This window comes from Peromyscus eremicus, chromosome 7, assembly GCF_949786415.1.
Source record: "Peromyscus eremicus chromosome 7, PerEre_H2_v1, whole genome shotgun sequence".
Lineage (NCBI taxonomy): Eukaryota > Metazoa > Chordata > Mammalia > Rodentia > Cricetidae > Peromyscus > Peromyscus eremicus.
The window spans coordinates 117,728,079-117,750,151 of NC_081422.1; the positions used below are offsets into that span (position 1 = coordinate 117,728,079).

The following is a 22,073-nucleotide window of genomic DNA, read 5'->3' on the forward strand; positions in this document are numbered from 1 at the left end:
TTTATTTAATAAGACCGTTTAGAAATTTGTCTACAATTGGCACCCAATGTGAGGCTCAAACCCACAACCCTGAGATTAAGAGTCTCATGCTTTACCAACTGAGCTAGCCAGGCGGGGACCGGAGAAATCTTTCGGCTACATTGGTTATTTGAGAAAAATCACTAAAATCGACAAATCCTTAGCAAAATTAACTAAAAGACAGAGAGAGAAATTCCAAATTAATAAAATTTGAGATGAGAAGGGCAACATTACAACTGATGGCAAGGAAATTCAGAGAATCATAAGGATATATTTTAAAAATCAGTATTCCACCAAACTGAAACCTTAAATTAGTGGATGGATTTCTTAATATATATAATCTACCAATGTTAAATCAAAATCAAATAAGCAATTTAAACAGATCCATTACTCCTAGTGAAAAGAAGTGGTAATTATCTCCCAACTAGTTGGGCAGTAGTGAGACACACCTTTAATCCCAGTACTTGGGAGGTAGAGGTAGTCGGATCTCTGTGAGTTCTAGGCCAGTCTGGTCTACAGAGTGAGTTCCAAGACAATCAAGGCTACACAGGGAAACTCTGTCTCAGGGGTGGGGGTGGGGTGGGGTGGCGGTAGGTGAAGATCTCCCAACCAAAACAGCCCAGGATCAGATGGATTCAGTACAGAAACCAGACCTTCAAAGATGAATTAATGCACTACTCCTCAAATTACTCTGCAAAAATAGAAACTGAGGAATATTTTGAATTCTTTTCAGAAAGCTACTATTACCATGATACCAAAACCAAAAAAAAGACTCAACAACAAAAGAAGAAAATTATAGGCCAATATCCCTTATGAACATAGATGCAAAAGTTCTCAATAAAATACTTGTAAAATGAATCCATAAACATTATCAAAGATTATCCACCATGATCACATTGGCTTCATTCCAGAGATATAGGGATAGTTTAATATTTGTAGATCAAGAAATTTAATCTAACACATAAACAGATTGAAAGATAAAAAAATACATGATCATCTCATTAGATAAAGAAAAGACTTTTAACAAAATCCAATACTGCTTCATGATAAAAGTCCTAGAGAAACTAGGGATACAAGGGATATATCTCAACATAAAAAAAACATTTTACAGCAAGCTCACAGTCAACACCAACCTAAATGGAGAGAAAATGAAAGCATTTCCATTAAAATCAGGAACAAGACAAAGATGTCCACTTTTTCAAATATACCTATTCAAATATAGAACTTGAAGTCTTAGCTAGAACAGTAAGACAACTGAGGGAGAGCAAGGGGATACAAATAGGGAATGAAGAAGTCAAAGTATCTTTATTTGTAGATGATATGATTTTCTATATATAAGAACCTTAAAAACTCCACAGGGAAAATTTTACATCTAATAAACAATTTTTTTTGTGTGTGTGTGTGTGTGTCAAAGTAGTAGGATACAAAATTAACACAAAATCCAGCAGCCTTCCTATAAACAAATGATAACCAACCAAGAAAGAAATCAAGGAAACAGTACCTTTCACAACAGTCTCAAAAAATAAATAAAATATCATGAGCTAACTCTAGCCCAGCAAGTGAAAGACTTGTATAATAAAAACTTTAAGAGATTGAATAAAAAATATTGAATAAGCAGACACCAGACGATGTCCTATAGTCATGTATCTCTAGGACTAATAGAGTGAAAATGGCCATTCTACCAAAAGCAATCTACAGACTCAATGCAATCCCCATCAAAATTCCATCACAGTTCCTCACAGAAAGTGAAAGTATCATCAACTTCTTACACACACACACACACACACACACACACACACACACACACACACACACACAGAGGGATAGCTAAAATAATCCTGAATAATATAATCCTGAAAAAGAACTGCTAGAGGTATCACCATCTCAGATTTTAAGTTTTATTACAGAGCTATAATAATAAAAACAGCATGGTATGGCAACAAACATGTTGATTAATGGAATCAAACTGAAGACCCAGACATAAGTCAAAAACACCTATGGACACCTGATTTTTGACAAAGTAAAAAATACACACCATAAAAAAGACAGCCTCATCAACAAATGGTGCTGATAAAACTGGATGGCTGCATGCAGAAGAATTCAAATAGAACTATACTTACCAACCTGCACAAAACTCAACCCCAAACGGATCAAGGGCCTCAACATAAGGGCAGATACACTGAATCTGATAGAAGAGTAAGCAGGGAATAGGCCTCAACACACTGGCATAGGAAGAGACTTTCTGAACAGGACACTGATAGCACAGGCACTAATACCAACAATTAACAAATGGGACCTCATGAAACTGAAAGCTTCTATATGGCAAAGGATATCATCATTTGTGCAAAATGACAGGCTACAGAATGGGAAAAGTTTTGATGTATTATATACCAATAGAGAATTAGTATCCAAAATATACAAAGAACTAAAATAAAACAAATGAATAGCAAGAAAACAACTAATGCATTTTAAAAAGTAAGGTACACAACTAAGCAGAGAGTTCTCAAAAGATGAAACACAAATGACAGAGAAACATGTAAAAAAAATGTTCAACATGCTTAGCCGTCAGAAAAATACAAATTAAAATTACTTGGAGATTTCATCTTACCAGTCAGAATGGCCAAGATCAATAAAACAAATGACAGCACATGATGGCAAAGATGTGGGGGGCACTTATTCATTGCTGGGGAGAGCGCAAACTTGTACAGCAACAATGGAAATCAGTGTGTTGGTTCTTCAGGAAGCTAGAGATAGATCTACCTCAAGATCCAGTTATACCACTCTTAGGCATATACCCAAAGCAATCTACATCCTACTACAAAAATACTTGCTTTTCCATGCTCATTGCTGCTCTATTCATAATAGCCAGAAATTGGAAACAGCCTACATGTCCATCAACTCATGAATGGATAAGGAAAATGCATAATGGAATATTATTCAGCTATAAGAAAAATTATGAAATGAATCAGGTAAATGGTTAGAGCTAAGAAAAAAAAGCATCCTGAATAAGGTAATCTAGATCCCAAAAGACAAACACTATATTTTTTTTCTCCTATGTGGATGTTAGTTTTTAAACGTTTGGTATCTGTACTAAAATAAAAATAATCAGAGGTTAGGTATCTAGTAAGGGACTATAAAGGAAGTGAGAATCTCCCAAAGAGGGGGAAGTAGAATATAGTATAATGGAGAAAAAAAGGGAAACTAGAATAGGAGGATTAAACAGAGAGGGAGATGGGAGAGAAGAGTAAAGTGAGGAATATGGGGATGGACAACTAACACTAAAGGCCATTTGAAAAACCATATGGAAACCTACCACTGTAGAAGCTTCCATATATATATATATATGAAAGGATTCTAAATGGAATCAACAAATAATAAGGGAGACTGCTGTGGGATGTTCTGTATGGCAAATGTGTTGCTGATTAGTCAGTCAATAAAACACTGATTGGCCATTGGCTAGGCAGGAAGTGTAGGCGGGACAAGGAGGAGAATAAAGCTGGAAAGTGGAAGGCTGAGTCAGAGAGACACTGCCAGCCACCACGATGAGAAACATCATGTGAAGATGCCGGTAAGCCACAAGCCATGTGGCAAGGTATAGATTAATGGAAATGGATTAACTTAAGCTGTAAGAACAGTTAGCAAGAAGCCTGCTATGGCCATACAGTTTGTAAGCAATATAAGTCTCTGTGTTTACTTGGTTGGGTCTGAGGCTGTGGGACTGGCAGGTGAAAGAGATTTGTCCTGACTGTGGGTCAGGCAGGAAAACTCTAGCTACAAATGGCGTCCAACGTGGTGGCAAGAGTTTCTACCTAAAAACTGAAAAAAAAAAGATTCTAAAACGGAGCTAAAAACAGCTTCCTAATTGTCTCTCTCAAATGAGCGGCAGCTGCAGGTTTGAGCTACTGGCGGGTTCCTAGCGTGCACGCTCGACTTGCTGCCGTATGGTGGGAATGAGGCCTCTGCAAGTGGAACATTAAGCTGCGTGGTAGATTTAGACTTTGCTGGTACAAAACAAAAAAAGAGGTTTCTGGACTACACGCTGCTTGGATAAAAGCATAGACCCACAATAGCTCCCAGAGCTGGTGGTAAACGTAGCCATGTTGGGAAGCTGAGGTGGGTGGAGCCAGCAGCCACAGCTGCTGCAGTTTAAGGCAATAGATTCACAATAAGACAGATTCAGATGTAATCGTTTACAATATGTGTAAAATATACGTAGGCTTGAAAGAGACAAAAAAGGTGATATATACAGTTATAGAAACAAATAAATAGTTTTTAAAAATAAAGTCTTTAAAGAGACAGTAAAGGTAGTATAAAAAATAAGCCACGTAAAGATGAATATTACACAGAGAATCTGGATTGTGTTGTCTTTGGGACTTTTAACTGCAGAAAAACATTTGATTGTAAAAGCTGTTCAGTTATGCCAAAATGTATATTTTAAAGGTACCTTGACTTCAAAATTTGTATATAAGGATATGTTGCTTTGGAAAAGAGTCTCTTTTGTTCCCACAGAAAGCCAGAGGCTATGGATTTGTTCAAGATTAAGATACATCAGGTTTGACCAGCCAAGACCCCCTGAAAGGTCTCTGATGACATCATGGCCCAGATGATCCAACATCCAGAATGGTTTGAAGGCAACTGGCTCAGACAATTCAGCCTCATGGACTACTCCATGATCCTAAAATTTTCTTTGTATTCCCATAAGATACAGCGCCCCCCTCCAGCAGGAAGTAGTAAGAGAAGCTACGCCCAAATTCCCAAATTATATGTAATTTTACTTTGTTAAGGTTAAAACCTTCCTTTTTGAAAAAAAAAAAAAAAAGGGAAATGCTGTGGGATGTTCTGTATGGCAAATGTGTTGCTGATTAGTCAGTCAATAAAACACTGATTGGCCATTGGCTAGGCAGGAAGTGTAGGCGGGACAAGGAGGAGAATAAAGCTGGAAAGTGGAAGGCTGAGTCAGAGAGACACTGCCAGCCACCACGATGAGAAACATCATGTGAAGATGCTGGTAAGCCACAAGCCATGTGGCAAGGTATAGATTAATGGAAATGGATTAACTTAAGCTGTAAGAACAGTTAGCAAGAAGCCTGCCATGGCCATACAGTTTGTAAGCAATATAAGTCTCTGTGTTTACTTGGTTGGGTCTGAGGCTGTGGGACTGGCAGGTGAAAGAGATTTGTCCTGACCGTGGGCCAGGCAGGAAAACTCTAGCTACAGGAGACAATGCCCCAACTAGACTGTAGCATGCTTTTTTGTTGGTCATCAGCTCACAAATAACAACACATATTATTAATTATAAAATCTTGATCTTTAGTTTAGGCTTGTCTCAACTAGCTTGTATAACTTAAATTAACCCATTTATATTAATCTGTATTCTGCCATGTGGCATTACCTCTCTTCTATCTTGCACCTCCTATTTCCTCTCCATATCTCACTGGCTACCCTGCCGTTCTTCCCAGAGTTCTCTCTGTCCCCAAGTCCTGCCTAACCTCTTCCTGCCTAGTTATTGGCTATTCAGCTCTTATTACACCAATCACAGTAATATATCTTCACACAGTATACAAATATCCCACAACACTAGACATCTTATGCTACCGAGTAAAACCTCCAGTGTCAGGAATGAGTTACATCTTGTTGAGTTGTTGGCTAAAGCAGCCCCATGGAAACTCAAGCACCACAGCTATTGCTCAAGTCCTTACTTACTCTCCAGAATCTAATGTTAAGGCCCTATTGATGAAAACAACACTTACTCATGTCATTGAACATGAATGAAGTTGAGATGGTGCCTAACTAGAAGCTTCATCCCTACTTACTAGCACTCATAGTACTGGAAGGTACTCTGTACCCTACTGGAGGAGAAAAATAATTATCAGTATGATGCAGGTATAAACCCTGTGACCTACAACAGTGACCTGGTTGTAAGACATACAGGGGCAATAGTCACACATGACTATGGAGTAATCAACCACTTTTTGATTAGACTTAAGGCCCACTCCATGAGATGGAACACATACCAGATACTGCTAAGGTGGCCAAAGAACATAAGACTAGCTGGATCACAAGCCTAGGGAAAACATACTAGTATTATTCTGCTACAGGAACACGGCAATAAAATGACATTCTGCTATACCCATAAATCAGTACCTTGTTCAACCCACATCAGAAAAGCTTCCTGCAGTTCATGGGAACGAACACAGAGATCCACAACTGGACAATGTGCAGAGAGAGAGACTGTGGAGCTCTCTGTCCTAAATGATATTTTCATCAAAACTCTCCACTTAAAGCTCAGAGAGCTATGTAGAAGAGTAGGAAGACTGATTGTACAAGCCACAAGTGAGGAATGACTCCAAGCAAAGTGTCTTCCGGACACAATAGGCTTGATACACATATCAATTCACAGAGACTGTGGCATCATATATAAGGCCTGTACAGGTTCAAGCCAGGGAGAGTCCTATCACTGAGAGGGGGGAGTGGACATGGGGTCTGACCTAGAAGGTACCTGCAATTGATACCCTCTGGCAAAGGGAAAATCAGTTTTCTCTACTGAAGCCTCACTGGCTCCATTTATATATCAACCACACACTTCAGAGCAGGTCCCATGCCAAGGAGTAATTGCCTAACACAAAATAAACACAATGGTATTTTTGTGGACCCTTTCTTTCATTTTGGCATATTTTTGTCTTATTGTTCTTTTGCTTTTTTACTTTGATTTTTCCTTTTTGTGTTTTGTGGGAGTTTTTTTGGTATGTATGTTTCTTTTTGTTTTGAAAGAGATAAGTTGAGAGAGTGGGGAGGAGTTGGGAGGAATTGGAGAAAGGGAAACACAATCAAAGTATTTTGTCTGTATTTTTTTTATAATTAAGAACAAGCAAAAAAGAATTTTGGATAAAGGGGGAAAACATAGTAAAGATTTTGAATTATGTGGGCTAGCCTGGGCTACACATAGCAAGTTCTAAGCCAAGCTAGAAACAGTGAGATTTTTCTCTCAAAAGAACAAGTAGTATAGGTGTAATAGATTAGTCACATTCATAAAAAATTTAATAGGCATGTTTTAATTATTATTCAAGAAACTATGGAGAACATTACTAATGATTATTGTTTATAAGTGTTTGTAAATTTACAAGGTTTTATGTTTTTCCTGTTGAGTTATATACACTTCTGCAGAATTTGACAACTACACTACCAATCTTACATCTGAATCTTGCTTTTGACTGGGTAAAACTTTTGACAGAAAAAAAGATCTGCATTAGTGCAACAGAAAATTGCCTATGATTGTTTGATATGAGGATGAAGCAGTGTCTTCAACAAAATGAAACAATACTTGAATTTTAAAATATTTAGTCTTTAAAGAGACCTTTCAACTAGTAAAAGCATGTATCCACTTTGCTTTTGAATCAGATAGTAAACAAGCCCCAAATGGCTTTTAAATAAATTCATCACCCAAAAATGTTTGTAAATGTTTAACTTTTGAAGTTATAAAGCTGTTCTGGAACACTCTCCTCCCACTCTTCATACACACACACACACACACATACATACACACACACACACACACACACACACACACACACACACACACACTTTTTTCCCCTTAGTCATATAAGAAATATTGTATCAATAAGTAGTTACAGAAAAATAATGTCTGAGACTTGCTTCACACAGACATGGATGAAGGGAAGAAGGCACAAGTAGGATGAAGCCAGACTGGCCATGCCGGGTGATCGTAAGGCTGAGTAGTGCGTTCATGGGGGTTCATTACACTACATTACACTACTCTCGGTAGTTTCCATGTTGAATTTTTTTCATAGAAAAAAAAGTTTAACAAAACCTAATGAAGTCTGGGGATATATATATAGCTCAGTATGGGAGTGCTGGCCTAGCATGTATAGCTCTGGGCACAATACCCATTCCATAAAAAAGAAAAAAAAATTATGTTAGAAATGAAAAAAAGAAAAACATACAGAGGTAGATTTGAAGATTGTTTAGCAGACACTTACAATGACAACCACAGAAAAGACAATTCTACAATGAAAATTCACCACAGGGCCTTGCTCATATAAAATCAAAATACCATGTCACACTCAGTGGGAGGACCACAGGAGAGGCAATGCTATACTAATGGACTCCAAACAGGTGGAGCAACATTCAGTTATTATTCTCAGGTAGGCTTGCAGAGCTACCACTCTGGATATCGCTGTATCCCACAGCATGCTAGATACAAATGAAGCCCATAACCAACCAATAAGTCTCTCTCACTGTCATCTCATCCAAGGAAAACTCAAGTAACATTCAGAATAATAAAATCCAAATGTAAATTTTCCTCAGCTTCCCCCCCCCCAACTTTAATTAAGTATAGGTGGGAAAGGAGAAAAAATTAACAATAATAAATTTAAGAACATCTTGCTTGTCATTAAAATCTCTAATGTATGCTAGTCCTGTGAGCTGTGACTCTTCCCTGGAAAATGAACAAAGGATGGAGTTTCTGAGCCAGGGAATCTCAATGTAAGATAGCAATAGCATTCAGCAGAGAGAATGGCAGGGGTAGATATGAGGAACAGTGATTATGACTAAAGATTCTAACTTTATTTTTTTTAGAAGATGTGGAAAAGATAGATAAAATTGTTTTACCTGTTGATTTCCTTGATCAAGCTGTAAATCTTGAAGTGTTCTTTCCAATTTTGACTTCTCATCCAAAGCATTTGTAGCCTATAATCAAATGTAAACAGGATACACTCAACTTTTACTCTCTAGGTTAATTTTTCAATAACTGTATTGAAGGATTTCTCAGTTACCTGTATTTCAATGGTCTTCAGTCTTGACTTTAATTTCTCATTCTCTTGTTGAAGTCTTAAAATTTCCTTTGTGAGTAAATTCAAATTTTATTATTATTATTTTAAAGATTTATTTTTATTTTATGTCCATGAGTGTTTTGCTTATATGTATGTATATATACAATGTGTGTGCCAGTGGAGACCAGATAAGGGCATGAGACACCCTGGTAATGGAGTTACAGATGGACGTGAATTACCATGTGGGTGTTTGGAACTAAGCCTGGGTTTTCCATAAGAGTAGCAAGTGCTCTTAACCACTGGACCCTTTCTCCAGCCCCCAAATTTTATTATTTTAACCAAAATGTGTTTAACACTTGAAATGATCACTGCTTGTTTCATTCAAAAAATAACCAAAATTATGCAATGGCTCAAAAATCCAAATGCCCTGGTTAGGAGTAAAATCTTACTTTCACAAAGCCTGTCCCAACCCCATAGCTGTGAGTCAAGTTTAGCTCAAAGACTTAGTTACTTTTTGCTCAGAAACACCTTTTCTCGGTATGTTCTCTGTATTCAGCCATTCTCTCTCACATAGCTTTCTGATTCTGCAACTTGGCTACAGTGCTGCCACTTAACCCTGAAAACACACCACCTTCATCATTTTAGTACCCAGTACTCCCGCTTCTGCATGGCTCTGAGGGGAGGCCAAACACCTTTATTCATATGCAGTTCTGATGAGATGCACCGACCTGACCAGTCTGATTTTGCATTTTACTCCAATATACATGCTGGACTGCTCAGAGGCCCCTGTGCTCTGTTATTCTAAGTCATGCCAACCTTTTGTTTGCTTCTGGCCAGTAGCCATTCTGCTCCTTTGCCCAACATGCCCCCATTAACTTAACCTGTCTTCATCTTTAAGACCCAGCTCAGAGGCTACATCATTCAAACATCTGTTCTTATCTCTTCCCACCCACACAGAACTATGTCACCCATAGGACCCTTTAGTTCTCTCATCTCTGCTTCTGGAAATGTTAGTTCCAACTTCCCAATGAAATGATAACAGTTTGGAGGGTATACTTGGTACTGTACTGCTTTTTAAGTGTAATAAAATCTGACATGCATAATGCCAAGAATATGGGAGTTGAGAAAAATTTATTTTTATGCTGATAACGTCTATAAGCATTAAAAAAACGTAACATTTTGTGGATCACAAATTTCAAATGCACACCCAGAAAAACATAGTTCAAAATTCCATGCCATACACTTTACTGTGAAAAGATCTATCAGTCACTTTAGACTCTACAAAGTAGGTATAACCTCTTCTGGTCACTGAGTTCCATTCAGTAAAACTGTGACAGACTATTTCTCTTACCCTAGCATTGCTCAGGAAATGGGGGCAGAACCAAGGTTTTCCCTTTTCCCAAAATGATGAGAATATTACCTTGTTTAGCAGTTCTGTTGTTCCGCCTTCATTGATTGGAACAAGTTTAGGCTTTGTGATATCTATGATGGGCTATAACAAATGAAGAAACCAATCTAAAATCACCACAGAGTAAAGCAAGAATCATTAAACATTTGCACTTTCTAAGTGGAAGACATATCTATAAACAATCCACCAGGACTTCAGTTCCACAGATGTAATGATTCTTGTTGGGTTCATTCTGTTATGTTCAGCGTCTATGATGTGCCAATATATGACAGAGATAAAAATGAAATCCAGCCAGGCATTGTGGCGCACGCCTTTAATCCCAGCACTCAAGAGGCAGAAGCAGGAGGATCTCTGTGAGTTCCAGGTCAGCCTGGTCTACAAAGCAAGTTCCAGAACAGCCAGGGATACACAGAGAAACTCTGTCTTAAAAAAACCAGCCGGGCGGTGGTGGCGCATGCCTTTAGTCCCAGCACTCGGGAGGCAGAGGTAGGCGGATCTCTGTGAGTTCGATGCCAGCCTGGGCTATCAAGTGAGTTCTAGGAGAGGCGCAAAGCTACACAGAGAAACCCTGTCTCGAAACACCCCCCCCCAAAAAAAAACCCCCAAAAACCAAAACCTAAACCAAACCAAACCAAACCCAACAACAACAAAATACCCTTTCAAAAGAAACCCAACTTCCCTGTACCTTTTTATCCATACAGATGGAAAGGAGGGAGACAAGGAGCTCATAGCCAGACTTGATAAAAATCTCTAGCTTCTAGGACTAGAATTTTCATCTGTGGTAGCTGAAAATAATTTCTGCATGAACCTTATACCATGAAGTTGTAATGGCTAAGGAATTACAGATGAACAATAACTTAGCACAAATATTTGGGTATTTTAATAGCCCTCTGACCCAAAATTTTTTTAGTCAGAAATATGTTACAAAGAGTTATTAGAAAATGTTTTCTGTGTGTCTATACATGGATTCACTTCAGTAGTGTTTAGCTATCTGACAAGAGGGACTATTTATAATTTATGGTGTATCTAGTAAGTGACACCACAGCACATAATTGTTTAGAAAGACAACCAGGCTGTCTCCACCTGCTGTCTTGAGTAACCTGCCTATGGCACACAGTTAAGAAGCAGAGTCAGGATATAACCACAGGTCTGATCACCATAAAGAATATGCTCTGTATCAGTTGAATGAAGGGTTTACAAGGCCTGGGATTCAGACTAGACTGCAGGGAGTACGTGTGTGTGTGTGTGTGTGTGTGTGTGTGTGTGTGTGTGTGTGTTCTTCAGCTACTTCGATAACTTTTCATCTTTGGTTTGCAAGTGTGAGTAGCAATTGAATTCTACTCCCAACTTGAATGCTTTTCCTTTAAAGGTCTCACTTCCACCTCCACTAGTTACATCATGAGGATTTTAGAGACCAGCTATTAAGAAATATGGGAAGCTGAGGAAATGCCTCAACTTATCACACAACATGAGGACTTAAGTTTGGATTCTCAGTACCCACATAAAAACCAGGCAGGCATGGTGACCTACCTGTAATTTCTGGGCTCTGTAGGCAGAGACAAGGGATTCCTAGGGAAAGCTGACTAGCTGATAAATTGATGACCTCTAAGTTTAGTAAAAGTCTGTGCCTCAGTAAATAAAGTAGGAAGCGATCAAATAAGATACTGCATCAATATCTGGCCTCCACATGCAAGCACAAACATGTACACAAGCAGCTGTGCACATGGGCATCCATATATCCACAAACAGGCATGTATGCATAACCACACATGTAAAAATAAATACAGATTTAGAAATAATAAAAATTACCTTTTTATTTGAAGATGTAAATTCTGCCTTTTCAAATTCAGCAACTTGTTCTAATAATTCTCTGGAGAATAAAAGCAAATTTAAGAGACTATTCATTGATATTAGACTTCTAGCACACAAAAGAATAAAAAAAAATCACAAGAACCAACCTATCACATGCTCACGAGAAGAGCATAAGACTGTACAAAACTTGATATTTAATTACAAATGGTTGGGAATCTCACACCCCTGTAAGCAAATTTGAATCATCTATAGCTCTTGGTACTTTGTATTTGGTAGGTATATGATATATATATAGTAAGACATAAAAGTCAATACATATATATATGAATGACAGTTGTATTTGAGTTGCATCATGATTTCTCTATTGCATAATATTCACTGTTATCTAAGAAAGAGTCTGATTTGTAATAGAGTTATCTTGGATATGAAAGTAGTCCACAGCATCTACTGAGCAAGAATACCAGCATATTCCATGGAAATATAGATGGTGTGACCAAGTCCCCAATGATCCACCAAGATTGATCTGTTGGCTATACTCTTGCTTAGAGACCATTCTTCTACCTTCTTCAAACATCAACACTCAGCATGTTCTCACCAGTCACTGACAGTTGCAGAAGTCAAATGAGTTTCCATCCTTGCTTGGGGGACTGTTCTTAGCATTTGCTTATCATTTTCCACTTGAGGAGAGAATTGGAGAACAATTTCTAGAGCTTGGCAGTGAGTCCTTCTTGACTTCTGGCATGTATTTTTTTTTTTTTTTTTTGTTTTTGAGACAGAGTCTTATTGTATAGCCCTAGCAGTCTTGAACTCCCAGAGACTGCCTGCCTCTGCCTCTCAAGTGTTGGAAAAGGTATGAACCATGATGCCCAATTGGCATGCTATTTCTCAGGACAAGCTTCAACTTCACTAATCTTACTAGAGGTTTTTCAATTTATGAGCTTTTCAATATTGTAAAGCTTTTAAGCCTTTTATAGTTTACATTTCCTAAGGTAAGTGTATGATTTCAAATGCAGTTATCTAGAAACAAATTTGCAGTGCTATAGTCTGAATAAATGGAAATGATACTCCAACATATTTTAAAGGTTCCAATCTTTATTACTTAGCAGATCTATGCATCAAGACCACTGTAATACTAATTATGCTACCAAAGATGCTGTAAGGAATCATTACTTTAAATAGATTGAAAAGCAGTTTCATTTGGCTCAAATGCTTTTTTAGTACCTAAGAATGGTGGAAACAGTATCTTTAAGAGGACTTTGAGTGCTACTGCCACCCTACCATATTGTCTCACACCCTAGCCCAAGAAATGCACTAGCAAAGTTATTTGCTAACTTTTAAGATCATGCCTAGGTCTCTATATCTCAACTATAGGTACAAATTTTACCTGTTTTCAAGTTCAGAGATGTCCGTCTGTAGCTTTAGGTACCACTTTTCAGCTTGTGAGAACAGCTGCCGCAGGAGTAGCACATTGGTGTAGGCTGTATTGATGAGCTCAGACTCCACCTCACTGTGTACCACAGCCTGCAGCCCATTCAGGACTTCTGTGACCTCATCCATGGTGAAAGTCTCCTCCACCAGCCTGAAAACAGTATGACTCCACTGGCTAGCTTATCACAGCAGCAACTTACAAAATACAACCGAAATCAAGAAACCTACACTATGACATTTAAAGAATCAAAGATTACAGGAAAAACTCTCTGGGAGAGATTTATTAAAATGATTAGATTGTGGATAATTCTTCAAATGTGTTTATTTTAAAATACAACTACACCCCTTAACCTTCATCTATCCTTTTAACTTTTCAATATTATTATTTTTTTACTTTATACTCCTCTAAATTAGTCTTAACACATTTAGAAACTTAAAAAGTCACCTAGAACATGTCGCTTCTCCATTTTCTGTCACTTTTCTAACATTTTAGTAACAGTGTGAATCACTTAAATGTTAGTAAATGCCCATGAGACATAAACTACACTTGTATGCTGTCCCCCCCATGTGAGAACTTACTCTTTTGGGGGAGGGGATGAGGGAGGAGCTGGGGGGGGTTAGATGGGGAGAGGCAGGAGGAAAGGTGAGAGGGGGATCTGTGGTTGGTATGTGAAATGAATAGAAAAATTTTTTTAAATAAAAAAATTTCTTAGCGGTTTAGAGACACAAAATAAAATAAAATCTAATGTCTTAAAGTACTACTATGACATCACAAAAATCAATGTCTCCATCAACAGCAGCATTAAAAACTACTTTCATTGGAGACACTTGGGTTGGAAAGGAATTTCAGGGGATGGGCCATTATCTTCAACCCCTTAACTGTACACAGGGCTTAGAGAGTGGAAGAGATTTGCCTGTGGGTCCACTGTGGGTGACTAAGCCCAACAACGTCAGCAACATGAACAAGAGTTAAGAGTCCTTAACATACCCTGTGCACACCTCCTACTCTCAATGATATTGTCACAGTAACAGAATTTTTGTCTCTCCCAGCTTTGCCTCTCCAGTCTCTCACCCTCAGACTCTTAGCTTACCTTTGTCTTTTTCTTTTCTTCCAAACAGACAAAAATCAAGCAAGAGTCAGTTATACTTAGTCTTACAACAATTATACTCAAATTAACAGTAAACACTTTTAGAAGTTATATTCCACTAAGTAGTATTTAATGGATGATTCTTTAACATCATTTAACTAAAAGAATATAGCCATTTAAAAAAATATAGTACTTTAATTTCATAGTCTTTATTAAAATATTAGTGTTTTCTTTATTATTTAATAAACTATACCATATTTTTGCCAGTTACATTGTTTTCATCCACTGGAGTTAAAAAACCAGATCACCAGATTAGGTTAATTGGTTGAACAGACAGTAGTTCAAGGCTGATGACCTCCACAACAGCTATAGACAACCCGGAGACCTTTACTTTTTTTACTTACATCTCACTTGACATTTAACATTTACTTTCCACTGTTGGTCCAACAAAACTTAACAACTTTTGCTTCAAATCAACTAATAATTTTGGTACTACCAAGTAAGTGTTTCATAATATCTTTCCCTCTCCTAATTCTTCTAAATGAACAGCAGAGGTTCATAACTGCCATGTCATATGTCTCTGCTCTTTTAAGAAATCATTCAAGAAATTAAAGTTATGGAAGATTTGATACATAAGTCCTTCACAATTTTTATCTGAAACTTTCCAGTACACAATGATTACCATGTACATTCTGACAATGTACTGGTACTGCCACCCCACAACTATTTCTTAATTTCACAAATCCATGGAACATAGTGGAGCCTGTCTCAGTGACTGCTATGGTTGTTATCCTGGTATCCCCATAGTAGCTACCAGGAAGAATCCATATTTTTCTCTGATTTCCTAATCAGAGTTTAACTTTATCTACTCAGTACCCTTTCTTTTTTGAGAAATTTTTACATGACCAGGTACACAGGTATGTAAAGTAAGCAAGTAGACAGATAAAGCATTTGCTAATTAAAAATCATAATTTGTTTTCTTAAAACAAACCAAGTGTGGTGGCACATGCCTTTAACCCCAGCACTTGGGGAGGCAGAAGCAGAACTTTCTATGAGTTCAAGGCCAGCCTGGTCTACAAAGTGAGTTCCAGGACAGCCATAGCTGTTAACAAAGAAATCCTGGCTTGAAAAACTGAAAAAACAAAAAAAAAAAAGCAAAAAACCAAGAATTCTTTGTTATACATAAAATTTGCCATTTACTAAAGCTGAAAGCCAATTTTTCATATAATCAGATAATGTGCTTATTTTTCTAGCACATTAAATCTTATTTAATTATTTAATTAAATCTTATTTGAGTATTTGATAATACAAGGCAGAGCACACCTTCAACATTTTTCAGAGTTGATTGATAATTTGATTTTATAACAATTAATATTGAGAACACTGCTCTGCATAAATATACAGTACAAAATGGCAAAATATATTTATGGCCATTTCAGAAATGGTTGGAAATTCTATCTTAATCCCAAACCAAAATTCACTTTATGGTTTTTTAATGAAACTCAACAACTCAAATAACAATTTTTAAAATCAAAGACTCTAACACAATAGACTCCAGAGATACACTAATTTGATACTTACATGCTGAAGAATGATGGTAAGAAAATATTGTGTTTGTCATAATTAAAACATTATGTTTCCATAAGAGCAGATTACTTAAATGAACAGTAAAATCACTGAAATTCAAAGCATACAATAGTCTAAGCCAGAGAGTTCCAGGCAGCTTGCATTTGAGCTGGGTGGCATGATGGCCTGGGCAGTGCAGAATGTGCCTGTAGTGTTTAGAGCCAAGGCTGCAGTGACGTCATCACATGATAAAACATTTGCAAATGCTATCGGAACACTTCAGATGCATTATGAATTTGATTATGAACTAATTTTTAGTGATTGCATTTTCAGAAATCTTTTACTACTGCCAAATTTTCAAGGAATACACATTCAGTTATATGACCCACAGTTTTAAGAAGCAAGGCCTTAAAGTCTCTTGATACCTGCTCTCCTTGAAGTCTTCAAAGCAGGAATCTACTGTTTTAAGTCTCAAGCCTCTTTTTGAACGAGCAAAACGCATGTAATTAATAATCTCATTTTGATGGTGCTCATTTAGGCCCAACTCTGCCTGAAAAAGAGAGAATTTGTTAGTCCTGAGGATCAGACAAAAAAACTAACAATGAAAATAAGTAAGATACTTTGTTGGGCCCGGTGTGGTGGCACACACCTTTAATCTCAGCACTTGGGAGGCAGAGGCAGATCTCTGTGAGTTTGGGACCAGTCTGATCTACATACTAAGCTTCAGACCAGCCAGGGCTACACAAAAGACCCTGTATCCAGAAAAAAAAAGAACAATAATGATGATACTGTGTTGTAGAACTGCTAGATGTATATCAGGTTGCCTTCTTCTCTTCCTCCTACCTATCCAGCTAGAACTTCCTTGAAATCAAATATACAGTCACATGACTACTTCTCAGGAACAGAAGTAATCCAAAGAGGCATGGGGTACTTTCAAAGACTTAAGACATGGGGTCTACCTTAAACCTTTGTCATCTCCAATTTCTCTGGAAGTTGGCAGAGGGGGTGACAAGGATGAGCCATGCTAGCCACTTTTATGTCTCAGGGCTGAAACAACAGAAAGATAAAGACCTTGCTCCTTACCTCATGGAGCAGCACTGACCCACTCACTAAATGAGAGACTGTAGCAGGCCTTCTTTTGGACCACCAACCAGCTCCCAAATCATGACATGGCAACTTAATATTAGTTATGAATGTTTAGCCTTACCTGATGCTTGTCCCACTAGCTCTTATAACTTAAATTAACCTGTTTCTTTTCATCTATGTGTTGCCTCAGGACTTTTTACCTTTCTCTCATTTTATATGTCCTATTTTCCTGCGTGTCTGTCTGTTTGGCTGGTGGCTGCCTGGCTTCAGGTATCTCCCCCTCTTCTTCTCTTTCCTCCTCATTCTCTTCTCTCCTCTCAAGCCTAGATTCCTCCTCCTACTTTATTCTCTCTGCCCGCCAGCCCTGCCTATCCCTCTACTGCCTAGCTATTGGCTTTTTACTAGACCAATCAGGTGCCTTAGGTAGGCAAGGTAAAACAAATGTAACACATCTTTACATAGTCAAACAAATGCAGCATAAACAAATGTAACACACTTTTACATAAAGTAATATCCTACAACATAAACAAATGTAACACATCTTTACATAAAGTAACATTCCACAACAGAGATGACTGCAATGTGAGAGGGAATTAAATATCTGCACTCTTTAATACACTGATCTTCAGATTTCTATCACAGAAACTTCACCTTACCAAATATAGCCTTAAAAAGGATATTTGGTTTGAAAATAGCCCCTAGTTTTTGTTATAAACCAGATGCTGTTTTTAAAATAACCAAATCAAGAAGTTGCACGGGTAAATGAAGCTCTCAGACCTGATCAGAGAAATTTCTTTGTGCAACGGATGGTGGTTAATGCAGAAACTCACAACTGGTCAAAGTGCAGAGAATAAGTAGACTTTGGCCACAACTGGGATATCTCTGTCACACCCCTCTTCCAAGGCACAGAAACTATCTCTGAAGAGGGACAGGATCAGATCAAAACAGTGTCTTCTAGATCTGACAGGACTGCTCTGCTCGGAACTCACAAAGCCAGGCCAATCAACAATCTAGCAGTTTCTTTTAAGAGTATGGCCCATGGTACGTTGGTCATTCTCCAGTGGATGGTCCCACACCCATGAGTAAATGGGCAGCATATACTAGGTAGGTACAGAAACTGCAAGATGAATCTGGGAGGAGCTGGGGGAGGAGTAAATATGATTTAAAATACATTGTATGCATGTAGGAAATCTTTAAAGCATTTTTTTTTTTTTTTGGTTTTTTTGAGACAGGGTTTCTTTGTGTAGCCCTGGCTGTCCTGAAACTTGGTCTGTAGATGGGCTGGCTTTGAACTCAGAGATCCACCTGCCTCTGCCTCCTCCTCCACTTTTTTTTGAGACAAGGTTTCTCTGTGTAACCACCTTGACGTCCTGGAACTCGCTCTGTAGATCAGGCTGGCCTCAAAGTCACAGAGACCTGCCTGCCCTCTGCCTCCGGAATGCTGGGATTAAAGCTTAACGCCACTACTATCTGGCAATAAAAATAATTTTTATAAAAAGCCAAACAGGAGAGTGAGCCTATTACTAAAAAAATTTTATTTCATGTGCATTATTTGATGAGTCATTTTCCAACCCTTTCAATTTACTAATGAACCATCTATGCCCAATTCCCAAGTATTAATTGTCAAACTGACAGAAAAGAGTAAGAACACAAACAAGTACTGAAGGGACTTTGGTCAGCTCAAGTGTGGCAAGCATGGCTCTGGCAGGCCTTGCCCTTCTCCCCAGTTCCTTCTGCCTTGCTATTACATTCCCAAAGCTGGCCACCAAAGTCTATTCCCTTATTTGACCACTTCCTCCTCCTAAGGCTGACTACCAAGGTCCAAATATTAAAGTATTAAAGTCCAGCAATCAGGGGCGGGAGAGATGGCTCAGAGATAAAGAGCACTGGCTGCTCTTGCAGAAGTCCTGAGTTCAATTCCCAGTAACCACAAGGTGGCTCACTGCAGTCTATAATGAGATCTGGTGCCCTCTTCTGGCGTGCAGATATACATGCAGGCAGAAGTCAGTATCCATAATAAATAAATTTTTAAAAAATGTCAAAAAATCAAAATCAAAATATACCACAGCATCCTAGCTCATTATAACACAGACCTCCCCTTTTTCTCTTCTTAAAAATTACATCTGCAACGTCATTTGCTGCTGTTTTTCTGCCTGAGTCAGAAATCAGCCACTTTACTTTTCTTCCCCGCTTAATAAAGGATCTCTCTGTGAAAACCGGTGTTTGGGTGTGGTTTGTGCCCAATCTGGATCGGGGGTGGGTGGGAACCTCCGCTGCACTGGGGTCTCCTTTAAGCACTACACCCCCCCACCCCCACCCCCCACCCCCGTCACCACTAGCATCATTTTCTCGTTTTTGAAATCAAGAGAAGCAGAACTAGTTCTAAGCTCAGGACTGGTTAAGGAGTGGTCTGTTTTGTTCAGATGTATACAAGGTGAGGGCTTACTAGGAATTCTGAGTGCTGGGGTATGTTGGCAGCCCGTTTCAGCAGCACTCTCAATAACTTCAATACCCCTTCAACTTCATTTTCGTGCTTTTATCCATGCACAACCATTTAAACTGGTAAGCTGATGAATGAACTGGTGTATTCTTTCCCGTCTTACCTGTTTCAAGCTAAGCCCGAACTCTAATACAGAGCTACATTCTAGCCTAATGGTCTTCACAAGTCCAAACAAAGGAAATACCACCCATATTTAATCAGCTATAAAATAAGGTGCTTCAGAAAGTTAGACTCAATCAAGTTCACACAGAAAGTTGGAATCAGCCTGTAAACTGTGCACAAAGGCAGATGTGTGCCTGCGCTGACGGCCAGGGCGTCCCAGACCTCGGCTAAGGATGAGGTGACCAGGCCGGAGAAAGGCTGCAGCAAGGATATCTCACCGAGGTGATGCTAGCCTCCCTTCCCCACCGAGGCCCAGCCTGCGCGGCCCGGCTCGTCGTCCATTCCCTAGCCGGGCCCTCTCCTGACGCTGATACTCACCATGGCGATGGCGGGATCAGACAGGAAACAGGGAGGCCTGAGCTGCGGCCTGAGGAAAGTAGGTTGTTTAGAAGCCGCGGGTTGCCAATGGACACGGAGGCACGTGGGCCCTCGGCTGTACACTGTCATTGGCCCTCAATATCACGTGATAGAAAGTGCTGCGTAACTGGCTGATTTCAGCATGTACATTGGCTTCGAGATCCGGAAGTCCCACCTTTTCATGTCACGCTAACTTGGGGCGGTGCCTGTCATTGCCAATGGTAACAGAGAGGCGGGGTCGCGTGGAATTGCAGTGTGTTTGAGTACTCCGAATCCCGACAGAAGTTGCGCTTCGGCACCGGGAACCTGAGTGTGGTTCCAGACCTTTCGACCGCTTCTGATAAAAACAGGCATGGTGACCTGGGCTTCAGCCTGACAGCATCAGGCCGACAAGCCAAATGCTGGCAATGATGCGCGCCCTTACTCCATCTGCGTTATAATATAATGCTAGAGGAAGTGACTAATTAAATTTTACCTTTGAAAAATGTGCAAACACATAGGTTTACATACAGCACTTCATTAGACAGAGACAGACACTAGATTCTCCAGAAGGTTGTGGAATAACGTCCTGATCTCCCTGGCGGAAATTTTCACTTACGAAGTCTAGCTTGAGTCATTGGAATCTGCAAGTTTAACCGTTGTTCCAAAGCGATGGACACTGTCCTTAGCTGGCATGGTGAGCTTGCCTTTAATCCCAGCACTTGTAAAGCAGGCAGGGGCAGATGGATATCTGTGATCTGTGAGTTCAAGGCCATCCCGGGCTACTTAATGAGACCCTGTCTTTAAAAACAACAACAAAACCACTGTCCTATGAAAGGCAAGTATAGGAAGAGATTATCACAAATACTGGGTTCCAGTGAACACACCCCGTATCTTATGAGGAGGCACTTGGGTAAGCCAACATCGCGTAGAGCTGCCAGCCTTTTGAAACTGGGAGACTTAAAGCAGGAAGGAACGAATATTAACATTAATTTTGGTGGTCCATTTTGGGATTATCTATCACAGCCCAATACTAAGTACAGTTTAAAGTGAATCACAATTGAGTGTTTTTGATGCAGAAGGATTTTAGAGACCTGGTTCCAGGACTGAGAATCTACAGACTCACATGCTAGATGGGCACTCTGAAGCTTGACTCTGAAACCAATATAAGTATGTTTTCAAGACAAAAATCAAAAGACTATTGTCAAGTTTTCTAATACAGTGGGTGTTAAATAAGATTCTGGTTTCAAGAATTTTATCTTTCATTTTTTGCCATTTTATTCTATCTAAGTGATTCTAAGTTAGGTAGAAAATTAGTAGCTGTCACAGGAGCTAAGCTTAATAACTTAAAAGTCAAATTGAGGGCTGGTGGGATGGCTCATCTGATTCAATTTTCTGAATCCACATGGTAGAAGAAGAGGGCCAACTCCGGAATATTGTCCTCTGACCTCCACCTGAACACTAAGCCACACCTGTGTTCCCCTTTCACATACACACATACATGAGCATGCACACACCCACATGCATAATTTATTTATTTGTTTATTTTTGGTTTTTCAAGACAGGGTTTCTCTGTGTAACAGCTCTTTCTGTCCTGGAACTCACTTTGTAGACCAGGCTGGCCTTGAACTCAACAGAGATCTACCTGCCTCTGCCTCCCAAGTGCTGGTCTGTGCCACCACTTCCTAGCTAAAAATTTCTTAAATGAACTTGAAACTTTTGTCGTTAAAACAAAGTGCTAACAGATAAATCCTTTAGAATAGAGTTAATTTATAAAGACATGATATCTATAGGAAAAGGTACAATAATGGCAGCATACTTATTAGTTAAGTGGTCAGGACATCAAAACAGAAATAAGTTAAATGGATAAGAGTTAGAAA

General features: G+C 38.9%; 1 protein-coding gene across 5 annotated transcripts in view; it reads right to left on the reverse strand.

Moving 5' to 3' along the window:
* The window catches only part of Lztfl1 (leucine zipper transcription factor like 1), a 54,361-nt gene extending 33,910 nt beyond the window's left edge, over positions 1 to 20,451 (reverse strand). For 2 of the 5 annotated variants that reach the window (XR_009380368.1, XM_059269015.1), the window contains exons 1-7: positions 20,176 to 20,448; positions 16,535 to 16,659; positions 13,412 to 13,606; positions 12,025 to 12,085; positions 10,228 to 10,299; positions 8,811 to 8,876; positions 8,647 to 8,724 (exon numbers count right to left, since the gene is read on the reverse strand). Coding sequence is in view for 4 of the 5 variants with exons in the window: in XM_059269015.1 (XP_059124998.1) it covers positions 8,647 to 8,724; positions 8,811 to 8,876; positions 10,228 to 10,299; positions 12,025 to 12,085; positions 13,412 to 13,606; positions 16,535 to 16,659; positions 20,176 to 20,304 (726 nt within the window). In the remaining variant the exon portion in view is untranslated. The other 3 variants (XM_059269018.1, XM_059269017.1, XM_059269016.1) reach the window with 3 other exon arrangements.
* Positions 20,452 to 22,073: the final 1,622 nt, after the last annotated feature.